Source organism: Passer domesticus, chromosome 3 (assembly GCF_036417665.1).
Source record: "Passer domesticus isolate bPasDom1 chromosome 3, bPasDom1.hap1, whole genome shotgun sequence".
NCBI classification, from domain to species: domain Eukaryota; kingdom Metazoa; phylum Chordata; class Aves; order Passeriformes; family Passeridae; genus Passer; species Passer domesticus.
In genome coordinates this window covers 69,488,264-69,511,839 of record NC_087476.1, presented here as the reverse complement: position 1 = coordinate 69,511,839, position 23,576 = coordinate 69,488,264, and the positions used below count along the sequence as shown (strand labels likewise).

The window sequence follows — 23,576 nt, the reverse complement described above, 5'->3', positions numbered from 1 at the left end:
CTCAATTTCAAATTCTCATTAATATTTCAAGACATGTATTTAAAACACCCATGACAACCCCCAGAAGAGACATGGAAATTCAGAGCACAGTTAAAGACTAATAGCAGGAATGAGTTTATGGGAAAAATTAAGACAATTAAGTACCTCGAGGCAACACAGTAAATAATACAGTATGACCAAATTGTTTTGTCATGGCTCATTGGTTCTCAGCCACTTCCTTATAAGAACTTCTGACAGACTGTCATCTTCACAAATTATAATAAAAGAAATCCTCATATTGTTTACTGATAAATTATTTTACTCTTTGATATGTAGTTCAAAATATTAAGAAACAGTACACTACTATAAAAACACGGGGAAGACAAAGTGACAACAAACAATGTTCTAGAATAAATTAACAACCTTGACAGATTTTGCCACCAGCCTGCAGATGAAATCCATGAAATCCAGGTCTTTGTAGCAGTGTGTAATGACAGTACCCCTTGCCAGTGGGACCCCAGGTTTCTTTACATAGTGAAAAAAAAGTAAAGTTAGAACATTCAGAATAAAGCGAAGCACAGAAAGTAAACATACTATAATCTCTAAATTAATCCTACTGATCAGTTAACACCATTGAAACTGAAAAAAATAATGGATTGCCACACACTGCTCTAGAATGTTTTGTGCCTACATTAAGACAGATGATGAAGAAAATTACATTTAACCTACATGCAAAATAAACATAAATTTTAGTAACTGATGTATCTTCCTAGCAGTAGCAAATACTTACACCTTAAAAGCGTGCCTTAATTTAGGCAAAACAAATAGCAATTACAGTCAAAGCTTTTTAATATCAACTTCACCTTTAAAGAAAGATAGCAAAAGCAACATGTGGGCATCCAGGCTCCATTCCTGTAATTAAACCTTTTAGCACAGCTCTACAACTAACCACATAAATCGGTGGACCATATTCATAAGCAGAGTAGAAGAGTCAAGATATTATTAAATAAAGTCCCTCAAGGTCCTGTTAAGTACTTTACCCGTATTGGATCCATCCAATGCCACTTATGAGTTGGGCTTTTTATATCTAAAAGTTGAATAACTCTCACAAATAGATTAGTCTCATGATATGGCAGAACACAACCAATCAAACTGTCTTGATTGTAGAGATGAATGTGAAATCTAAGGAAAAGAACATACATATGTAGTTAAAAAGTATCTAGAAGCCAAAAAGGAAAAAAGACCCATCCACATTCTTCTCAGAATACCTTGTTTACTTGCTTTTAAACAAGACCTGACATGGCTGTCATACTGACTCAGATTCTATGGTCCACCTACAGTCCAAAAACTCAAGGTAGCCTGTATGTGCTAGAAGAAAAAAACAGTGCTATCATATTTTTTCCCCTAACTATCAACAATTTTAGGTCCCTGGATGACTAAAAATTACCTTAATTTCTTCTGCACAGATCCCAATATTAAACCAGATGTTACAACAATCTAGAATGACTCTCTCAGTATAATACATGCATAGAAAATCGCAATTCAAAGATGTTTCAGGAAAATCACACACTCTTTCAGGATAAGTACTGCACTTTCTGCATTTGGATAGGTTAATCTATATAAATAAATGTAACATCACAAAATACTTCATTGTTTTTTTCTTCACACCTTCTTACAAAACCCTGAAATAAGAATAGTTAGGGTTCATGATTCAGTGTTAATATCGAAACTTTGCTATTTTACAAAGCTCACTTCTAAAAGCACAATACAGAAGTGCCTCTCTATGTGCTCTGTAAGATGCCCAGGGCTGGGCAACTTTGGTGAAAATTGCTTTATACAGAGTACCATGACAGATCAAAATAATCACAGAAATGTATCTAATTGGCAAAGAAGAGCATCTGGCCCCATAAGGACTAAGTCTAAATGCACACTATTAACATTCTAACCTATTTTCAGAAAGTTGAAGTAAAATTATTCAAAATTTTCCTCACTGAGAAGAAATAAATCTTGCATTTGTAGCCTTATCTATTGACACGTAAGATATTCAGTAGATTACCTCTGAATCAGCCATTCAAGGCATTTCTGGGCTGGCTTAAGCATAAAGTAGGGGGACAGGTGAATGAGGAACAATGAAATATTCTTATTCAGCTGCTGATTTACTGCTTTAGTCTGAACACTGCGTTCAAGGCCTTTGGATGTGGAACTAAACAAACTGGACTGGAACTCTTCAAATGAAGGATCAATGCCCATCAGTTCTTCTAAGCCAGTGCACCCTGTGGGGAAAAAACAAAAAAGGAAGGAATGCTTTTAACACAATAGTTTTTGTTCTCCATTCCTACCCACTTACCTCCTCACTGGCATATCCAACTTTTCTGCTATACTGGTATATGTCATCCTCACCAAGCAAACCAAAACAAACAGTAAAGAGGCCTAAGACCAGAACCTTTGATACACTTGAACCATTTCTCAACTGACAAAGAAAAACAACATTAGCAACTATCAGCAGTGCTCTTGCAGCAGTGAAGGCCAGCAGCATCCTGGCTTGTGCTGTCCCTGAGATCTCAGCCAGCAGGCTGAGGGAGAGGGGAACTGCCCCTTCCATTTGTGAGCTGCAGCTGGAGCCCTGGTGCAATTTTGAAGTCATCAGTAGAAGAAAAACATTTCTGGATGGGAGTTCAACAGAGGAAGGCTAGACGGTCTAAGGGCTGGAAAACAACATAAAAGGGAAAGGAGGAACTGCTCAGCCTGGAGAAGAGAGAGTCAAAAGGAAATCTTCCCACTGTCTGCAGCTACTGAACAGGATATAGTGTGGGTTATCAAGGAGATGGAGCCAGACTCTTCTCAGAGATACACAGGGGAAGGATGTGAGGACACCAGATGCAAGCTGGAACACAGGAAACTCAAACCCAATGTACAGACTTTATTTTTTCTAACAGTGGAGTGATCAAATACTGGGTCAGAGGTCCAACACTGGATAAGAGACCATAGAAATAAAAACTCCATCCTCAAACTCAGCCAAGCAGTTCTAGGGTAACTATTTAAGAAACCAAAAAAACCACACTGTGCTGCATCAAACATATATATCTACAATGCTGCTACTTAAAACGGAAACATGATATCAACCTGCCTGGTTTCAGAAAACAGCTTTCTTATTCAACAGTATCACACTCCTGGATAAAAAATTATGTAAAACTGGAAAGGGATAGAGCATAAAGAATTTGAAGTGTGCAAACACTGCAAAGGCTACTGCCACTTCACATTATTTGTGACCGTAACGTTACCCAAGAGCAGGGCATCAGCATGTTTTCATGAAACACAGAATTCATGTCAGAAGGCACATTGGGAGATTTCCAGTCCCAGGTTCTGCTCGAAGCAGGGTTAAAAAGGTCTCCAAACTTGGACCGGGTTGCTCAGGGCATTATCCTGTCAGAGTTTTCAAAAAAGTAACTTTTTTTTCCCCCCCCAAGCACAATCTCCCCAGACAATCTTGTTAATAGTTTGATTGTCCCCACACTGAAAAAGCTTTTCCTTCTATCCAGTTTTAACTCCTGGTTTTGAACTTATTCCTACTGTCTCCTGTCCTCCTGCCATACACACCTGGTGCATCTTCTGGGAACTTTTCAAAGGTAATGGCAGGCTCCTGTGAGACCCATCCCAAGCCTTCTCTTCTCCAGACTGGATGAGACTAGAGATATTCCTCTCATCAACTCATCATTCCTCTCATCAACTTCCCCTTACTGGGCAAATTCTCCAGTCCCTGAGCATCTTGGGGATCCCTGACTCTTCCCCATCACCTTACCCTCACATGCCCAGAAAGGCGCTTGCAGAGGCACTGCTCCCTGCTTTTCCCAAGGATTGCAGCGATGCTGACTGGCCGGCAGCTTCTTCAACTATTCTTCTGGCCTTTCTTAAACACGGGTTTGCCTTTCCTATTTATCTTCCTCCACCTGTTTTTTGGAGAGTGTTTTTAACACCAGTGGCACCTAAGCAGCCAAACTCACCGATGGCGAAAAACGTGTCCCTGTCGATAGTGGCGGCTTCCTTGCAGGTGAAGAGCAGCGAGGCCACCTCGCTGCGGTCCAGGAGGCTGGGGTCGGTCTGGGGCAGCGCCAGCCGCTTCAGCTGCTCCGCCAGGGACGTCATGGCTCCGCGTTTCGGGGAAACGGCCTCCTGAGAAAACTGGGGGAAGAAAACCACAGCAGGCCCGCCGATGAAGGAGCCGCATGCAGCCCGCCGCCTCTCCCGGCCCCGGCGCGCACGTGTGGCCGGGCCGGGCTCGGCGGGGAAAAAGGCGACAAAGCCCGGCGGTGACACGTGTCCCAGTCCCGGTCCCTGTCCCGATCCCGGTCCCACCACCGACCTGGCTCCCGCCGCTCCCCGCCGGCCCACGTGGGCTGCGCGCGCCGCTCACCCGGAAGCGGCTGCTCCCGGGGCTCGGGAAGTGCCCGCCCCGGCGGCGAGGGACCGGCCGGGCCCGCCCCGCCCCGGCGGCGGGAGGCAGCAGCGCGTCCTGGGGGCCGTGGTGCCCTGGCCTGTGTCAGGAATAGCGTGGCCAGAAGGAGCAGGGAAAGGATCCGATCCTGTGTCCAGTTCCGTGCCGTGCGGTGCAAGAAGAATGTGGAAGCCCTGGAGCGAATCCAGAGAATGGCTAGAGAGCTGGTGAAGGGTGTGGAGCGCAAGTCCTGCGAGGAGCAGCTGAGGGAGCTGGAGGTGTTTAGCCTGGAGAAATGGAGGTTCAGGGGGGCATTGTCCTGCTCCACAACCCCCTGAAGGGAGATGCTAGGCAGGTGGGAGTTGGCCTCTTCGCCAAGAAACAAGTGACAGGACTAGGGGAAATGGCCTGGACTTGTGCTCGTTTAGACTGGAAATTAAGAAACACTGTTTCATCATAAGGGTGGTCAGGCATTGGAGCTGAAGGGAAGCGATGGAGTCACCATCCCTGGAGGCAGTTGGAATACACGGAGATGTGGGATTTAATAGTGGGCTTGGCAGTGCACGGTTAGTGATTGGACACAATTACCTTAGAGGTCTTTTCCAACCCAAATGATTCTATGATTCAGCTGAGTGTGTGCCACCTCCCGGAGCGGCCATGCCGGCGTGTGGCTGGTGTCCGTGAGGAAAGCCGCTGTTGTGGGCACCGAGGATGGTGTCACCCATCCCGGCCGGTGCCTCGCAGGGCAGTGTCCCTGGGGAGGCATCACGCAGGTGTGGGACAGGCCGGGCTGCCTGCAGTGAGGCAGCAGCCAGGGTGGGAATGCAGCAGCCATGGAGAGATGGAGCCGCCTCAGCGTGGCAGGGCTGCTGCTGGCTGTGTGCTGGGCCCAGCCAGGCAGCAGCTGGGAGTGGGGATCCACCAAACATCTCTTCACAGACAGGAGATGGAACAACTAGCACAATTAGAGTTGTTCCACCTTAGGATTTTTCCCTGTTTGGAGTGTGTGATATTAGGGAAAGTGTAGGACTCCCATCAGCAGAAGGTATTGAAAACTGCAGTGATGTGTGTGGGCTAAATCCTAGCTCCAGAATCAGAGAACAATGTAGACTGGAAAAGTCTTCTGGTCTTCTAGAAGCCATCTGATTCAGCCCCAGAGCAGGGCCAGCTTAGAGCATTTTGCTCATGGTTTTGCCTAGTTGTGTTTGAAATATCTCCAAAGGTGGAAACTCCATGGCTTCACTGAGCCTCTTATCTGAGATTTGGTTAGCCTCAGATTAAAAATAAATTTCTGATGTTAAAACCTGTGATGTCTCCCATCAGTTTGCATTCAAGGTTGCAGGGTTCTGCACCTGGAAGTTGGTGCACAAAGCCATAAAGGGAATGTGGCTTGTGACAAACCAAGAGAAATCACACAAAAATCAGAAATAAAATTTATCCCAACTGATGTCAGCAGATGGACAAAATGATACCAAAGATAACAATTCCAGGACCAGTTCTCTAAAACTATTTCCATGTATTGTTGAGAAGCTTCATAGCTATGACAGAAATAACAGAGTTGTTTTTAAGGCTGCTGTATTTGACAATTATTTAACATGCAGTAGAAATATGAAATGCTGATAAAAGTCTGAGATTGGAGAGATTTATTTAAATGCCTAATTTTATCCATTGTGAGTGTCCCCTGATTTCAACATTTTGTTACTTCTCTCTGATTTTTCTTTGCTTGGGTTAAACCATTGTAGGTGTGGCAGCAGAGGGAGGAAATGCAGCTGGATGCCCAGCTCTGTGCCTGGTGATATTTACCAGTGCCTTGTTAGAGAGTGTGTGTTGACTCTGTGTCACATTCCTTCTGACACAGTATGATCTGGATGTAATGACAGCAATTGCTGAGCTGGTAAGAGCTGCTACCACTGCAGTTATGACAGTGTCAGAGTGTTTGGAGGATATAACTGATTTAACAGGAATTTATATTATTTTTCTGGTGGTTCTAACACTTGAGATTCTGATCAGCTAGCAAAGGAACTGTCTGGGAGTGGTGCAAACCAAAAGGCCAGTTTTATTGCTCTTTTTCACATTCCTCCTGGCTCCTGTGCATCCTTTTCATTCATGAAACTTTCATGTGACCTTACTTCTAGCATAACTTAAAACCTCCAGAAATACACATATTTCCATGCCTAAAAATATCAAGCATATTGCAAGGGGAAGAAAGTTGGTTCTAAAACAAGAAAACTAGTTTTGTTTGTTGTGTTCAGCAACAGGGTTCATTATTTAAATGCTCTAGTCAGAAAGATAAACTGGAAGTTGTAAGTGCTGGAACGTGTTCAGGTTCTGGTATTTCCCATGGAGAGCTGCAAGACAAAAGTTTTATACCTCTGTGCTTTCTGTTCCATCCTTGTTTGGTTCCAGAGTAAAGCTGGGATTTCCCTTGGAAGTTAATTGGAGGAACAGAGACATCTTCTAGAGAGAGAAAAATATTTATTCTTGACTTGATTATAAACAAGTGTTTTGTGGAAAAATAATAGCTCAGAAAGTCTATCAGGAAATACGCTTAGTTGGCATTGTAATTAGCTAGTGTTGAAGCTGAGCCTCATGGAGATTTGCTCCATGCTGGGTTCTAAAGAGGTGCTTTTTTGAACTGAAATCCAAACCTGTTTCAAGTAGTTCCTTTATTTTCTCATTACATGGATGGTGTGTGTAGGTGAAATTCTCATAGCCGCGCTGCAGCTGGGATCGCCTCTGCTGATGGCTGCCGTTAAACTGCAGGCACAGAGTTTGTGGTGACTGGGAGTGGGGCTGCAGCCCAGCCTCATCCCCAGTGGGCCACAGCTGTGAGCAGCAGGTGAGCAGCACCGAAGGCAGTGAGACCTGGAGTGCCCAGGGACACTGAGCAACCACCAACGGGAGCAGAGGGCACACAGGTGACAAGAAGGGCAGATGCTTGCAACCTTCTGAGGTGGCTTCATGGTCCTCTGTATGGGCAGCTCCTTGAGGCCTTCTGATGTGGTATGGTGTTACTCTGTTTGGATGAACACTTCAAGCTTTCTGAAATTGTGTGGTGGCACTCTGTGCCATCTCAACTGTGACATTAAATTGTATTTGAAAGAATATATTGCCTGTTAAAATTCTTAGGGTCTTAGAATATAAATTGTTATATGCTAATTTTTAGTGACCTGTTTCAAGCATTTTGTGTAAATTATTCGCTTGTAAACATTGGTATGTTTGAAAAGGTTTGATTGAGAAAGGTAAGTGCTATGAAATTTTAAATGTTCTTTGCTTTTGTAAAACTACCGCTACAAAGTGTGTCATACTTCTAGAGAAAATATAATGGCTGTCTTCATATGCATAGAGGTTTAGTCTTTATATTCTTTTTCTTCCAACTCACCTCATCAGCTGTGCATTGAGCAGAGCTTCGTCTACCTTGGTAAGTAATGCAACCCAGCAGGAAGAGATTTGTAGAACAAAGTGCTACTGAAGACCCTTCATCACACTATGTGCATTTCAGAGGTTTTCTGCAGGCTAGATCTCGTTTGGTCTGCTCAAACCCCTGTGAGTTGCACTCCTGGAATGCATCTTTCTGGTCTGGCTTCATTTGTAAGCAAGAGGTGGGAGGAATTTCATATAGAGAGGAAAAATGAATCTCTTCTGATTTGAAAAATAAGAGTAGTAGTGTTCAGTTGTAATATGTCAGAATGAATGTGAAGGAATTGAGTGCTACCTATGCAATTTACTGTTTACATACCAAATTACAGTGCTTGTATTAAATACTCATAAGCATTCTCAAATTGTTATTAATTTACTAATATGATACTTTTTTTTTCTTCTTGCACCACCTGTAATCTAGTGAGCCACCATGATAAACAATTCTGAAGGAGGGAGAAGAAAGCTACCTTCCCTGTGTTTCCTGTCACTTGCTGCTAATATTGGTATGTTCCCTATGCCATTTCTAATTGGGAATGTGACTGGCATTTAAGATACAATCTGATTGCAGCATAATGAAGTAATATTTAAACCTTTCTAGGATATGCAAAGGTTGACACTTTTTCGGAGTGTATGAAGTTCTTTAATGTTTTAAGCAAAACTAGGTTAACAAATCTGTGGGTTTGTGGCTGCTAACTGAACTGTAAAACAATCTGTGTTTCAGAGTAGTGGCTTGAACACCTTGTTCACCCAAGATAATCTCACTGTCAAGGAATATGTTGTGTTTTGCTGTTGGTTTTAGGAGACATGTTGATGTTTTGTAGTTTGGGAGACATTAGCTCAGAGTAACAATGTCCTTTGTTCTTAATTGATGTACATATCTGCTCCCTGTTAAAGTGTTATCATTTATAAGAATACACTGTGATCTCTGACTTTATACAGTTACTGTGATTATCAGGAAGAGCAGTGGTTTATTGTGTTTTTTAGGCTGCATTGATGTGTTTTTCTCCATTTTCAGTTCTTTCTGTACCCCATGGCAGTGCAGCAGTCACCCTTCACTGGTGGCATTGTGAAATGTTGAGGCAGTACCTTTCTGCAGTGTACATGTTGAGAAGGCCCTGAAGCCATTATTCTCTTGGCTAAGCTTTTGCTGGAAGCAAAGAGATGGGAGCTGTTTTGTCTTATAGCAATGCACAGATCTAAAACAAAGATCCTGAGTTTTACTAACAGGATTTAAGATTTATTTTCCCTGTCTGCTATCTCCCATAAGGGCTTGATCTTTTTTGCTTGCATCAGTGATACTCAGGAGTAATTCTGAGGTCAGTGAAGCTGTGTGAGTGCACAGCTGGGGTAACTGGAAGCAGGCACAATCAAGTATAACTTACAGAATCATAGCATCTCTGAAGGGTTTGAGTTGGAAGGGGCCTTATAGATCATCTAGTTACAACCTCCCCACCATGGGCAGGGATGCCTTTCACTAAACAAGGTTACTCAGAGCTGCATCCAACCTGGGCCTTTAACACTGTCAGGGGCCTTTAACACTGTCAGGGTTGAGGCATTTACCACTTTTCAGGGGGACCTGGGTGCCTCATCACCCTCATATTAAAGGATTTCTTCCCAACATGTACTATAAACCTATTTTCCTTCAGTTTGAAGTCATTCCCCATGTCCAGTCACTACAGTTCTTGAAAGAGAGTCCCTCTCCTGCTTCCCTGTATCCTCCCTCAGATACTGGAAAGTTACTGTTAACATCTTCACACAACCTTCTTGTTTCCAGGCTGAACAGCTTCAACTCTCAGTATTCATAGAATAGGTGTTCCTGTTATCAACTTCATGGCCCCAGCAGTTCCATGTTCTTATGTTGGGAACATGAGAGCTGGATGCAGCACTCCAGGTGGGGGTCTCACAAGTGCAGAGTAGAGGGGCAGAATCCCCTTCCTTGCCCTGCTGGCCCTGCTACTTTGGATGCAGCCTGGGATTCAGTTGGCTTGTTGTGCTGTGAGCACACACTGCTTGGTCGTGTTGAGTTTTTTGTCAACTGTCACCACTCAGTGGTGGTTGAGGTTACAGAGAGTTGCAGTTCTCACTGCTGGATTAGGTCTGAAGGGAGAATAATTCTTGAGTTGAACTGTGAGGGCTAGAAGAAGTTTCTTTGCTAGGCAGTGCATCCAGCACATCACTGACTTGCTGACCACTGTGGGAGGCAGTGTCATGTTTTCCTGGATTTCCTTGAAAATCTACTGTAGTTTTCCCCCAACCATAAATTCTTGTGTTTAGCTGCATTCCAGATCTAATGATAAATAGATACCCTTTAGATGGGGTGATGGAAGCTGTTTTGGTGATTTTACTGTATTAAAGGCTTTAAGGATATTGTAACATAGACTAAATGCTTTTGAATCAAAATTGCAGTAAAAGAATCTTTTAAATATCTATTCTACATAAGGAGAAATAAACTCAAAATAAGCAAGCTGGCTTCAGCTAGACACATGCAGAGAAAGCATTGTCTTGAAAAGAGTAGGCAATAGTCATCTTTGTAAATCCATTTGTATCCATTTGAGGTAGTCTAGTTTATCCTAGGAGCATCAGGGACAGTAAGGAAGACAAATGGAGAAGGTAAGCAATGGAAGAAAAAAAGCTGGCATTTCAGTGCTGAGCTGCTTGATGAATAGTGACTTTATTGTTTGTGTAAAAAGTCAGCTAGAAAGCTGGATTACAGAGACTGCATAATAGTTGCAATGAAAAGTAGGAAAATGTCTCTCATGATTGCTGTGAATATATAATCCTTTGTCATGCTCTGATGTTTCTTAGCCTGGGGAGTACAATACTGGGTGTATAAATTAACTGATGTTATGAAAAGGTGACTTTCCCAGACAGTCTGCTGAGAGAGTAGGTGTTATAGATCTACTGTGTGGTAGTTGTGAGTCACATTGTTTAATGCACTGGGAGAACTTGGTAATTGGAGTGTAGCAATGTGGCCATTGGGGACTTGGGTGTAATGAACAATAAGGAAAGTGTTGTGTACTAGACATGTCTTATTGTTCATAGCAGGGCTGTAAATAGGAGAAGAGACAATAAACTGAAGGATGGGAAGGAGGAAGGAGTGATCAATAGGGCACGTGCTTAACACACTTTTCTTACTGCAGTGTATAGTCTTGCTATCACCTCCTTCAGTTGCCTGTTAATCAAGCAGCTGACAGGTGTTGGAACAGCAGCAGATCTCATTCACCCATTCCTGACCTGTAGTTGTTCAAACCTCTGTTTGCATGTCAGCCAGCCACTTTCTGGGTCTTTTAAAAAAAGTTAAGATGAATCACAGCTCTTTCCCTGAAGAAGAAATAGTGTTGTTCCTATCTGGATGCAATAAGTACAAATTTCAGTCTTTTTCAGGCTGGCCACTGAAGTCTGTGCTGTTTTCATTTCTTCATTTGTCTGTCACTGCCAGTCCATGGGTCTTTTCTGTAACTGGTGAACACATGATTTGAACTACAGTGGGCTCACAACTTTATATGACAGTTCCTAAAAACAGGTATGATCCACATTCAGTAGCACAGAAGAAAATATTTATTTGCTGGTTTTGCTGTTCAATTATATTCAGTTACATATTTTGTTTATTCACATTCTAAAGTTGAATTATTTTACATGTATTGTGTGTAGGAATGAATTGTGTTCATGTAATGTCTTGCACAGTGGCACTGTAAACACTGTGAGAAACAGAACATTTTTTAATGTTTGTGTATGTATATATCCATTAATATATGAGAGATGTTAATACTGTTATATTTTAAAAGTATTAAAGAGTCAGTGCATTTTCATGATACTGAGTCACACAGAGTATCTTCAGTCACAAAAATCCCCAATTTTTTTGTGTTTCAGTGTCATTTAAAAAAATGTTTAGTTTTTGTATTTGCTTTCATTGTGGGTTAGAAACTCTTCATTCTTTTACATGTTGTGGGGATTCTTGCAGGGGGGAAAAACCCTGTTATTAGAAGAAATAGTGTGTTAGATCAGGGTATGCATCTGAGTTTTACTAATAATCCTACATCTCCAGATTTACTGATTACTAGAGGCATGATTTCAGATTTAAAATAGTGGCCCTGCTGTCTCTGTGCCTTGCAGCCTTGCAAGAAGTAGTCTTGACAACTGGCAATGTTCTAGATAACTGCTAACAGCTCTTACTGACAGGTGTATGTCAGTGGGTTCTCCTCTGTCTCACTCTGACACTCTGCCTGCACTGTCCATATTGGGGACATAAGGGAGTTCTCTGCAGAGAAACTACTTGAGAGACCCTGTGACATCAGAGGCAATTCCTTGGATACACAGAGATGAGGGTACTATTTCTACATGATGCTATACAGTGTAGGGCCAGGAAGGCAGCCTGGCCTTGAACATGGAGTGGAGGGGAGTGTGGAGCACTGAGCATTAGGAGTTTCTGGCACTGATGCTGGTACATTTCTTTTAAATAAGCCTGGTGGTAAAACACTTCCTGCTCTGATATTCTCAAGTACTGTATGGGAGAAGTTACACTTCAGAATCTTTCTCACTTTCCTTACAGTGTGATGCCTTTGGTCTGTATTACCTGCTGATTCTTAATGGTATGGTGATGTATGTTTTAACTTGCAGAGGGAAAAAAAAAACGCTTTAAACAACTTTTGACTAATGTAATGAAAAGTCTAGTCTGTGTCAATGTAAACACATTTAATGACTCTTGTGTGAACTGCAACAGACAGATCTGAGATGCAAAACGTTTTTATTTCTTGAGCAGAAGCTGTAGGGGTAATGCAACTGCAGGGCTTCATTGGAAGCCTTTAGTGCTTTTCTTGACATTGTGTATGAATTGTCTTCCAATTCAGAACCCATTTAAAATTACTTAACTGTGCTACAACTAATTATAAATAAAGTATACATTATCTTTAAAAAAATCAAGATCTCAATTTAATTGATGGTGGACTGTCCCAGAGTTAAGTTTTCCAAGCTGTTTTGTATGCATCAGAATGCAGATTTTATTTGCATAGTCACATAATTTTTTCCCAGAAATTGTGCTTTGTTCAGTGTACTGCATAAGCAGTGCTCAATACCATTATGATTTTTCTTCTTTGTTCAATGAATGTCTGTTGCACTCAGTTGGAGCATGTTCCCAAATATATAATTTATGGTTTTCTGCTCTGTCATCACAGTATTTGTACTTGTCTTCAAGTATTCCGAATTTATCTGGTATTTGATTTTCACACACCTCCTTATACTTTACAGTATTAGTATTATTCCTGGTCTATAGAAAGGAAACTGAGGCACATGCTCCAAACTCTATATACTTCCACTTCCCCATACAGTGGATAGTTTTAGGATAATGAATGCTGCTAGTATGGAATTTGTCTTTTCCCTTATGTGTTTTACAGAGTACAGTTAGATACTGCACTTTTCCCCACTGAGTAAGCCTGATGCTTTGAACCTTTAGGCCCAGCAGAATTCTAAATTTCCCTGGTATTTCTCTCGTGCATTGTTTTAAACATTCTTCCTGCAACTGGAAGTGCAGTGACTCCCCTGACTCCCACCACTGGTACTTCCACAGCAAAAAATCAGGCCCTACAAATTTAGGGCCTGAGCAGCCTGATGTTCCATAGATCATCTCTGTGTCAAGGTTACCAATGAAAGTGGTACCAGAGGAATTGCAGAACCATGGGGAACAAATGAGTGTCATGGTATTCTAGAAGCACTTTCACGACAAAATAATTTCCCCTAGAGAAGCCTAAGATCTATTTGACTTCATTCATTGGAATTGCAAAATTCTGCTTTCTGCAGAATGTTTTTATCAGGGAAAATGTGTTTAGATTGTATCCACTGAAAAATTAATGTGGGAGCTTGTATAAATGCATGTGGAGCCTTACAGCCTGTAGGGGTAATTTCATCTTTGTTGCTGACTGCACTTCCAGTAACTGTTCATAGGAACTGAGAAATTACCTAGAACAGCTTGTGGCTTAGAAAAAAACTCCACACATGTTGAATTTGGTTCAGCTGTGAAAATCTGGAAGATTACAGCTATTCCAAATTTAACTAGGGGACACAATAGAGACTAGACTGCCCTTTAGCTAATTTATTGTAAAAATGATCTAGTTTCAAAGTTAAAAAACATTTAAATGCTCTCCTGTCCTCCTTTGCTTATGCTTAACTGAATTTAGGCAGGGAGAGAGGTTAGCTACTTAAGAAACAGAGGACTTATTCACATTCAGAGTGATTGAAAATAGACAAGAGCCTTCACCATGAGTAGGTTATTGCTGGTAGATCTCAAGAGCAGGCTGATACTGGCAAGTGTGCAAAACTGATACTTATTTCTCCTGACATAAAAATATGTCTGAGATTGGTGAGAGGGATCTTAGCTGGAAGGAAACAATTGTCTTTAGAATCAGAATTGGAAGATTCAGGCCTTGCTGCTTTTACATCAGACATGGCATGAACATTGCTCATTTTCTCAGTGCTGGTTCTTATTGCAGCTGAGTGTCAGAGTAAGACTTTGTTGGACAGCATGGAAGGACAACATTTCTAGAAAAGGAAAACCTGTGCTATACACAAAGAACATATCCCTGTTTGGCAATAATTCAGGTTGTGTCTAATACTGCTGTATACAAGGGTGAATTTGCTGCTTTTATTAATCTCTGTATCTCTTCTGTGGAATTAATAATATAGATAGTATTCCTTTTTGCAAACTGGCAATTTGTTCAACCAGGTTGCCTTCTTGACTGTGTAACTTGAGTATCATTGATGTTAGTGATATTACACTGGTGTATCTGGAAAAAGAAATGAGGGCATTGAGACTGCAACTTGTCAAAGGTCAGTCAGTCAATGTGTACAAATGCTGAGTTTAGAACACAGCAGTGCCTGATGTCCTGTGCCCATCATCTCTACCTCATACCTCAGTGATTTCAAACCTGTGTCCCTCAGATATAGTTGTTGTCTGGAAACTAACTTAGTTGATGGTATTTGTTTCTAGATAAATAAAGGCATATTGTCTTTGCACTCCTTGTCTCTCACACATACCTCTCTCATTGTGACCAAAACTATTGCTGAACAATGTGGTGCCATTTCAGATGACAGTCTCAGTTAAATAATTTAAGGGTCACAGGCTGGCCTACAAAGGGATTTTTTAAACTGGTTGTATTAATGAATTACAAATTGTATCATCAGTTGCAGCCGTAGTCACACAGGGTTTGCTTAGTATCTCTGTAGGGTAAAGCTAAGCAAGCATAAAATAGGAACATAGGCAGGATTCTGGGAACACATGATGTGTGAAGGTTTCTTCAAAAGGTTTGTAACAGGCCATGCTATACCCCTAGTCCTGCCTCTTGCATTCTCGTCACTGAACCATTTTTAAAATCCTGGATCTGTCTCACCATTTTTTCCACTATTACGCCAGCCCTATTTGTGGTTTCCCCACCTGTTACTGTGTGTATTGCTCCACAACTTCAGTGTGCCAAGACTGACTGCAGTGTGGTATATAAATTACAATATACTTTCCCCAGTTTTTCCTTTGCCCACTTGTAATCTGTGCAAAGCATTTATCAAAGCTTCTGATATTATTTAGTCCGTGATCTAATCTTTGTGAGTTGCCCCTACCCTGACAGGAACCATTAAATCAGAAAGACACCCTCGAGTGTCTAGCTCAAGGGATAAGAGACTTCAGGTGTCGTGGTTCCTTATGACTAGAAATGCATTAGAATGTGAAGTCTGAGGGCTCTTCTCATTCATGAAAGATATGTTCTGGTGTACTGTAGCCTGGCAGTGCCATCACTAGGGGGTTTGCCCGGCTATGTTACACCTTTCAGCACTCGCCTTGCAGTTTGTGATTGTTACTGTGTATCACAGTACTGCCTAGTGACTCTGGCACAGACCAGATGTTGATTGATTCCTGCTGCCCTGAGCCCTCTCTGAGAACCAGGGCCATCTGCTGTGCAGGATGCAGGGCTCTAAACATGGCCCTACAAACAGTGGGAACACTGTCTCCGGGGTATAAGGAACCCTAAATCCCTGACATCCTAGAATAATGAGGGGGATGTTTGGGTGCAGCCCACACACAGTCAGAAGAGGCAAACACAGAGTTGAAGAGTGTGTGATAGGTAAAGCACACTACAACCATAATTGTTGTGTAGATTCCTCAGGGCTTTTAGGCAGACAAAGCCTCTGCTCCTGAGAATTCTTTTTTAGGTGGACATTAGGGACCAAAGAGAGCATTGCTGACACTGTTTCAGGGATGGCACAGTGCAGCACAATAAGCTCGTTTCTCTCAATGAGAGTAGTCTAACAAGCTAACACTCAGATTTTTGGGAAAATTTCATCTGAATTGACTTGCTCAAGGTCACATAAGGGCATCTCGAGCTGGCATGGTCGCACAACGTCTCAGCCCCGTGATTTTCCTTCCGCACAAAGGGTTGGCAAAAGCCAGTGGTGTCAGTGCAGTCAGCATTTTCTCCATACCCCTGAAGCCCAAGCTATGCTTTGGTAGTGCTTGTTGGTCCCATAAATGTTTCTTGCTACACTTCATCCATGGCTGAATTCCAGGGACAGAGTAAGTCGTCTCTATATATAGCTGATGAAACACTTTGGGGTCTTCTGACAATGACAGTTGTTACTATGAAACCAGCAAATTAATTTTTTTCTGTTCTTTCTTAATTTTTATTTCCAAACCTGTCATTGGAAACCTGTCATTTATTTCCAAACCTGTCATGTACTTTAAAAAATGATTAGCTACTGTGTAGTTAATGTCACCATGTAGGACTAGCATGGAGATTTTTCAAAGTTTGTGCCTCTTGATGCTAAATGTGGGAGGGCTAAATATGCTCAATGCCCCACAGTGCTTTTCCTCAGCTCAGGCAAAACTGGGTTTTGTTTCCCAGATGTATCTCTCTTTATTTTTTTAATGTATGTGTTGGTTTCAGAAATATTAAGTTAGTTTAAAGTTTATTCATACTGCTTTTACATAATGAATTTAATTCCTTCGTTTTCTTCTTACAATATAGTGTGTTTCTTACCTTGAAGAAGGCGGGTTGTATTTATTCTATTGTAAAAAACCAAATGCCAAAACACCTCTAATAAATGATGAATACATTTTATAACACACCTTACCTTTCTGCTTAGCTTTGTTAGGGAAATTTATGCATAATTTTTAGCAGAATTCAACATTTTGGCCCAATCTAAATAATAATTTTCTTAAATAATTCTTTTTTTTTGTTAAGCTTTAAACTAGTGGATATTTGCTACAAATAAAAATATATTTTAAGTACACGTGACAGTTATAGCATGCTTGAAAAGAAAAGGCTTTTTGATCCCTGTTTTAAGATTCTGTTAACAGTTTACAAGAAGAATAGTCACTTTGAATTTATTTTCTTTCACTTTTCATTGACTTCGTTCTTGAGAAAGCATCCTACTGTTCTTTTTCACAGAGAAACAGGCTGTGACTAGGACAAGATGATTACTTAAAGACTCAATGACTGATTAAGCTCTCATAAGGTTCTTCATCTTCCTTGGCCTTTCTGAGACAGTTTTGGCAGATACGAACTATTGTGTTCCTACACAGAAGTGTTACAGCTGAAAACTAATGGTGACCATTTCCATGTCAGTTGATTGTTTCACAGGCAATTATTTAAGTAGAGAAATCTGGCTCATTTCTTATTCTAGATCTCATTAGGTTCAAATAGAAGAATGATCTGGTGAAACACACTTGCAGTGGTCAGCATTTTTGAAGTTTTAATAAAAGTTGTCAGTTTATTCTACAATTCTCTGAGAGGAAAGTGTAAGAAACATGTTAAAGGTTTGAAAGTCTGAGAAACAGTAAAAATGTGAGGGACAAAGTTCTTGAAAGAATGATATGATGGCTTTTGACAAGTAAATGAATGTTAAATATAAACTCTGTGAAAACCTTCAATTTCATTAAGAAGAATGATAGCAATTAATGTCCTTTAGATAGAAAAGCCCTTTGATTCTCAAGGAGCTTCATCCAAGCATATCAGAAGGCTTTAACTTGGGTGGTACTCACTTGTGTGAACTCAGACCTGCTGCTGCTAGGAAAAATCTGGCCTTTTGGTGCTCCTCATGCATGGGAAGTGATGTCTGTTTGCCACAGTGTTCTCCTGGGTTCAAGGCACCATTCCCCTGGGGGGCCCTTACTAGTGTTAGCATGAACTACAGCTGCACATCTTTTGCCAAGTAAAAGACAAAAGTAGTTGACAATTCCTGATCCCCCTGCCACTTTATTTTTTCCAATCTGTTTGGCAGTCATGAATATTCTTTTGTCTTGCCTCATTGTAAACAACTTGTGTCATTTCTGCCTTAAATATACTTGCTGACTCTCAGGTACCTTGCTATATCAGCTTAACTATTCATGTAGTTCATTGTGTTTCTTTCTTTTTCCCTCTTTGAGCCTTTTATCCTTTCTTTCCTGCTCAGGTTGTTTATTTCTGTTTTGGTTTTATTTTCTTTCTCTTTAGGCACACATAGTTCATGGCTATGCAACTCTGCCAGCTTTATTTGGGAATAGTCCTGACCTACCTCTGATGTGGGAAGAAGCTTGGTGAAGCAAACTGCTTTATTCATAATACTGTGCTAGGCACAGCTTTCCTATTCTCTTGTTGAGCAGAAAGAGGCAGCTCCCTTTCCACTTTACATTTGGCACTCTTTCCACTATGGACCTCCATTCATATCCTTCTCATTACCATCCACACAGTTAGTTTATAAAATTAAATTAAAGTAGTAAACAAAATACCAGATACTCCTCCTAAAGCTCCATCTATAAATATCTCCCCTGCCTACTCATGCTGTCTGATTAAGAGGCAGCAAGCAGTTAGTTAGAGAACCTAAAGCAGGTCAGATTCCATCAAGATGGGCAGGATTTTTTTTTTAAATGGGGCTACTCCATTTAGCTTTCTAGTTTCATAGGTAAAAAGCCCAATGTTCCCAAAATGCACACTGACAATGCTGAAGCCTCCTATTTTGACATTTTCAGAATTAAGAAGGTTTTTCATTCTGAAATATTTTTTGATCCAAAATGGACTAATATAACTTAGCCAAAGTGGATCTTGAAACATGATATGGTTCTGGCTGTTGTGTTATCAAGCAAATATTATACATATGGTACATATCACCTATGTACCAAGTAAACATGGAAAAATGAACAGTACCTTTGCAGCAGTGGCTAGCTGTATTTTGAGAAATTCCAATTATTTTATGAAAAACTTAATAATCTTCTTTAAGAATTCTAGAAAATTTGGGTAAAAGGTCCTTTGATTTCTAGAAATCAAAGAAATCTAGGCATGGGTCTGATTTCAGTCCTAATTCACAGTGTGATTGGATATTCTTTGTCAAAGAAATTTGTCACAGCCCCTCAGTCTTTATTTCATGACTGAGGCAGGCACCCTGGCCCATATTAGAGGGTGAGGACCAGACAAGAAAATGTGTGTTGTAGCTAATACCTCCCTGTATGAAGCCATCACAGCATCACAATTTATGTGTGTGCTTCTAGGACTCTGACTTCTTCCTGCATTTCCTTTAGAAACTTCTCCTGTGCTTGATGCAGCAAATAAGAAGAAATGGTTTGAATGACTTTGAAGGCTTGAATTATCATTTAGGTGATTGCAGTTAGACTTCTATTGAATACCAAATGTGAGTATCAAGCTATAAAAATAAACCACACAAGTTACACCAGCATACATATAATGTGTACACATGTGAATTATGTTGTTCTGTAGTTGCTATTTGATCTTGTCTCAGAGTACCCTAAGAGAATGCTCATTTGTGTTTGAGCAAAAAGGGCTAAGCATAGCATTTGCTTTGGTATGTAGATAGAAGTGTAGCAACCTTGGGAGTATTTGCAGTGAGCAGGTGAAAAGCATGTGGTTCTGTCTGGCTGCTTAGATTTGGAATTTCATTTTTAGACTCTTTATCTCACAGTATGTACATCAGTCTCCAGAAGTTCAGCTTGCTGTTATTGCATGATTTGTTGCAATCTTCATCTGAATTCTAATTTGCAGCCTTAGTTCTTAATTTGTGAAGTTTTTTTGAGTTGAGTAGGTATTTTCTGTGCTTGTGTGCATATTTTTCTATATTGCTTGGAGTTAAGGCATAGAAGGTGAATTGGAAGAAAACATAGAGTTTTAGCTAGCAATATTAAATGGAGGGCATATACTGTCTAGGTGTAAATTATCCTGGTTATTCATTCACCATTGGTCTGGAGACCTACTGAGCCTTTAATGAGCACAGTTTTCCCTTACACCTGATTTTGTAACTTACGGCTTCCAAAAGCTCAGCTTTGGTGTGCATTTTAATTTCCTAGGTGAGGTTGGTGTTGCACCCAGTGTGGACACTGCTAGAGAAGATGACCTTGGCTGATGATAGGTGCAGGCATTAATGACAAGCTCCATGAAGAACGTAGCAAACTTGCCAATTCCCAGAAGAAACATCGTTGCCAAAGCAACTGAAATGAGAGGGCACGGGAGATACCGGACGTGCTTGCCGGGATGTTTGATCTCGGCGCTATCCTTTGAGATTTTGCCCTGTGCACGGCACGAGAAAATGGTTCCTGTAAAGTTACTGGTTCCACAGAGCTTCGTCTGTGCTTCTTGGTGCCTGCTTTTGGGATTACTGAGCGTGGGTTTTGGCAAAAAAAAAAAAAAAAAGGTGTTGCTTTTTAAAGTTGTTTCCCTGTTGTCTAACTCCAGACATATTTCCACTAGAAAACGTTTCATCACTTGGGTGTCCTTGCCGGGCTGGCTCGTGTAATCCTTAACCTGAACGCGCGAAGTGTCTCAAGGCGGGACGCGGGCTCAGAGTAGCGCTGAGCAGCGTCGAGGTTCATTAGCAGATGGCAGGCGGGCCGCGGGGCGCGGGCACTCGTGTCAGAAAGCGCCACACCGAAAGAAGGGCCGGCTGTGTGTCGGGACGGACAGACGGGCGGGCCGGCTGTGTGTCGGGACGGACAGACGGGCTGTGTGTCGGGGCCGTGTGGGGCCGGGGCCGGCCGAGCGCCACGTGACGGGCGGCGGGGATAATAAGCGGCGGCGCGGAGCCGCGCCGGGCTCCTCCGCAGGGTCAGCGGCAGCGCGCAGGGAGGGAAGGACACCACAGGTCAGCGCCTACCTGGCAGTTTCAGCTTCTCAGCAAGATTAGCCAATATTCGTTTCCTGTCACCTTGCAAAAAGGAAAAAAAACCCCAAAAAAACCAAAGAAAGAAGACACTGCCACCTACAACCTCTCAGCAAGTAAACTAAACTTAAATCGTAGTAGAAGCCACAGCAGCTGAAGCTGATCCCCGGGTAGCATGAATAGCATGAATCAGATAGAGACAAACATGCAGTACACCTACAACTACGAAGAGGATGAGTACATGACCCAAGAAGAAGAATGGGACAGGGATCTGCTCCTGGACCCAGCATGGGAGAAACAGCAAAGGAAGGTCTGGAAATAATGTGTATCTGTCTGTGTGCTTCTGTGTGGAATGATGCCCTATCTTACTGCCATGCTGTGTCTGAAATTGTCGGGGTTGTACAACAAGGGGTTCTAATAAAATATATTTTACATTGTATAAACCGTTTATATAATGTATAGTAGTTATGCCATATTTTTAGTTTAAAGCATTCAACTTTTATTTCTGAAGTGAAACCTATGAAACAGATGAAAATAATTCATGGGAGCCAGGAGTTTAATTTTGTATTGCACTGCAAGTATTCTGTTAGTACCTCTAGATTTATGTCTAAGTATTTTGGTAGCTTTCAACTTCACTTCCTGGATCTTCCTTTTGGAAAGCAGACTCTGAATTGATGTTTGTGCCTGACTGATTTTCAAAAAGAGTAAATTGCAATTATAGGCAGAGATGAACAAGATGGTTCAAAACTAAGTGTGCAGAAAAGTTTGCAATATTTCTGAAAGCAGACTGAGAAGTCACTTTTGAAATTGTGATCTTGCAAGTCAGGTCTTACTAGAATTTATTATTTATCTCCATTCTCACTGACTGACCTGACGAGGAAAGTATTGCCTAGAAATATGTCCAGGCTATATTTGGAAAACTGTATGTCATGATTATGTTCCTATATGCCAGTTCACTGTCTGGGCAAAAAACCCAACAACAGGTCTGTAAACTCCTTGGAATGCACAGTTTAGAAAAAAATGCTTGTTGCCTCATAGGTGTAGGAAAACTATTGTGCCACCAAGTACTGCTCATGTTCTTTTTCTGAACATAGGCAGAAATTATGATTCCAGCCACAGTCACGTTAATGCTTTGGTACTTTAGTGATATTTGCAATATCTAATTTAATAACATTAAGTTTTAAGTAGCATATGGAAAAGAAAGATGAAATAATGCAAAGGATTTATTGCTTCCTAATTTAAAAGGTGATGTTGAAGTCACAGCTGACAGATCTGGGATTAAAAGGTTATCTGCTGGTTACAAGAATGAAAAAAAGGGAGGGAGTGAGAGACAGTGCTCTGGACAATAAGGCTGAATATGCATTTTGCATAGATGAGCAGCTTAAGTAGAAGGTGCCAATTTAGATCTAATGACAGTCTGTCTCACTGTTACAACTTCTATAAAAGTGTAATTATTAAAGTCAGAGCTGTTCCAATAGTTGAACCAGTGAGTTTGCTTTTCCCTTAAAATTTGTAGAAGCAATGTTTTCCTCTCAGATTTAGCTTGTAGCCTCCCTCCTTCTGTGATTTGTAGCTGGTTTTGTTCAATTTCTTACCTTCATACCTGTTCAGATCCCCCTGTGTGAGGATAAGGGGAGAAGTTCTGTTCTAAGTTGAAGTTCACTTTTCTTGATCTACCAGCTGCTGTAGCTCCTAACGAATAATTAAGTTATACTCATCAACACTGGAGTTTGTTTTAATTTGGCACTCTTCAGATGGTGAACTATACTTTCATGTTTTATAATGAGAATGAAAATTATCTTAGTGCTAAAGTGCTTTAGTGATCTGAAACTGCTCAGCTTTAAGGGGCTGTGTTACATCTGATTAGGATTCAATTGTCCAGTATTTCAGAGAAGGCTGTTTTCAAAAGAAAATGGGCAGGTTACTAGATGCTAATGCACTCTAATGCAGTTTTCCTTCAATGCAGATAAATGTTAAAAAGTAAAGAGTTTGGATTAGGTAGACATTCTTATAATAAGTCTCTTGATTTTTACAGGAGATCAGGGGGCAATTAAACTGCATTGAAAATTTTATGTTTCCATTCCTCTGAACAAGCAGTACTTCAGCAGAAAGTCAGATTTCCACACTGTCAAATTAAAGCAGACCCTGCTTTGCTTCCATACAGCAGAGTGTGTTGTTTTGCTACTTAATGTTGCCAATTCCCAGGGTTTAGTTTTAATATTAAATGTGATACCATATTCAAATAAAATTTACAAGAGGGGATCCTTATTCTTCGTCTTGGAAAGAAATCTGAATTTATTATTACATGAAAAGTAAGTACTCGCATGATAAAGGTCCTGGTAAACTTTGTAAAATGTCAAGGCTTCTGTCTTTTCTGTGCTAAGACAGTTGCAGAAAGTGCTTTCTTAGTTTCCTTATTCATTATCAGAAGACTGCAAGTACATGGGCACAGATCCTTGTTCTAACTGGTAATACAATATTCAGAAGTGATCGTGGTGGAGCCCTGGCAGTTGGCAGCATATATTTTCTATTAGACAGTCTTGGAACAAACCAAAAATGAATGCCATTGTTTCTATTGTGGGCTGCCCTCTCCAGACTTGCCATTTCAGTGATATGCCTGGTATGA

The 23,576-nt window shown here is 41.1% G+C and overlaps 2 protein-coding genes and 1 long non-coding RNA gene across 13 annotated transcripts in view; 1 reads left to right on the top strand and 2 right to left on the bottom strand.

The window, feature by feature from the left end:
* The window catches only part of HEATR1 (HEAT repeat containing 1), a 34,875-nt gene extending 30,488 nt beyond the window's left edge, over positions 1-4,387 (bottom strand). Inside the window, exons 1-5 of the mRNA XM_064413784.1 lie at positions 4,340-4,387; positions 3,981-4,158; positions 2,036-2,252; positions 1,020-1,161; positions 403-504 (exon numbers count right to left, since the gene is read on the bottom strand). Coding sequence (XP_064269854.1) covers positions 403-504; positions 1,020-1,161; positions 2,036-2,252; positions 3,981-4,122 — 603 coding nt within the window. The 5' untranslated portion in view covers positions 4,123-4,158; positions 4,340-4,387. The remainder of the gene's footprint in view (positions 1-402; positions 505-1,019; positions 1,162-2,035; positions 2,253-3,980; positions 4,159-4,339) is intronic.
* A 59-nt stretch (positions 4,388-4,446) lies between these two features.
* Positions 4,447-23,576, top strand: part of ACTN2 (actinin alpha 2) — an 83,782-nt gene continuing 64,652 nt past the window's right edge. For 7 of the 11 annotated variants that reach the window (XM_064413775.1, XM_064413773.1, XM_064413777.1 and 4 more), the window contains exons 1-5: positions 4,447-4,766; positions 8,253-8,334; positions 11,206-11,354; positions 19,362-19,471; positions 20,142-21,260. In XM_064413775.1, coding sequence (XP_064269845.1) covers positions 21,126-21,260 — 135 coding nt within the window. In that variant the 5' untranslated portion in view covers positions 4,447-4,766; positions 8,253-8,334; positions 11,206-11,354; positions 19,362-19,471; positions 20,142-21,125. Of the gene's footprint in view, positions 4,978-8,252; positions 8,335-11,205; positions 11,355-12,287; positions 18,384-19,361; positions 19,472-20,141; positions 21,261-23,576 lie in introns of those variants that run through there. The other 4 variants (XM_064413778.1, XM_064413782.1, XM_064413779.1 and 1 more) reach the window with 4 other exon arrangements.
* LOC135296863 (uncharacterized) lies at positions 6,523-7,150 on the bottom strand. The gene is made up of 2 exons (XR_010358894.1): positions 7,060-7,150; positions 6,523-6,868 (listed from the first exon to the last, which is right to left on the bottom strand). It is a non-coding gene; the product is annotated as an uncharacterized LOC135296863 (long non-coding RNA).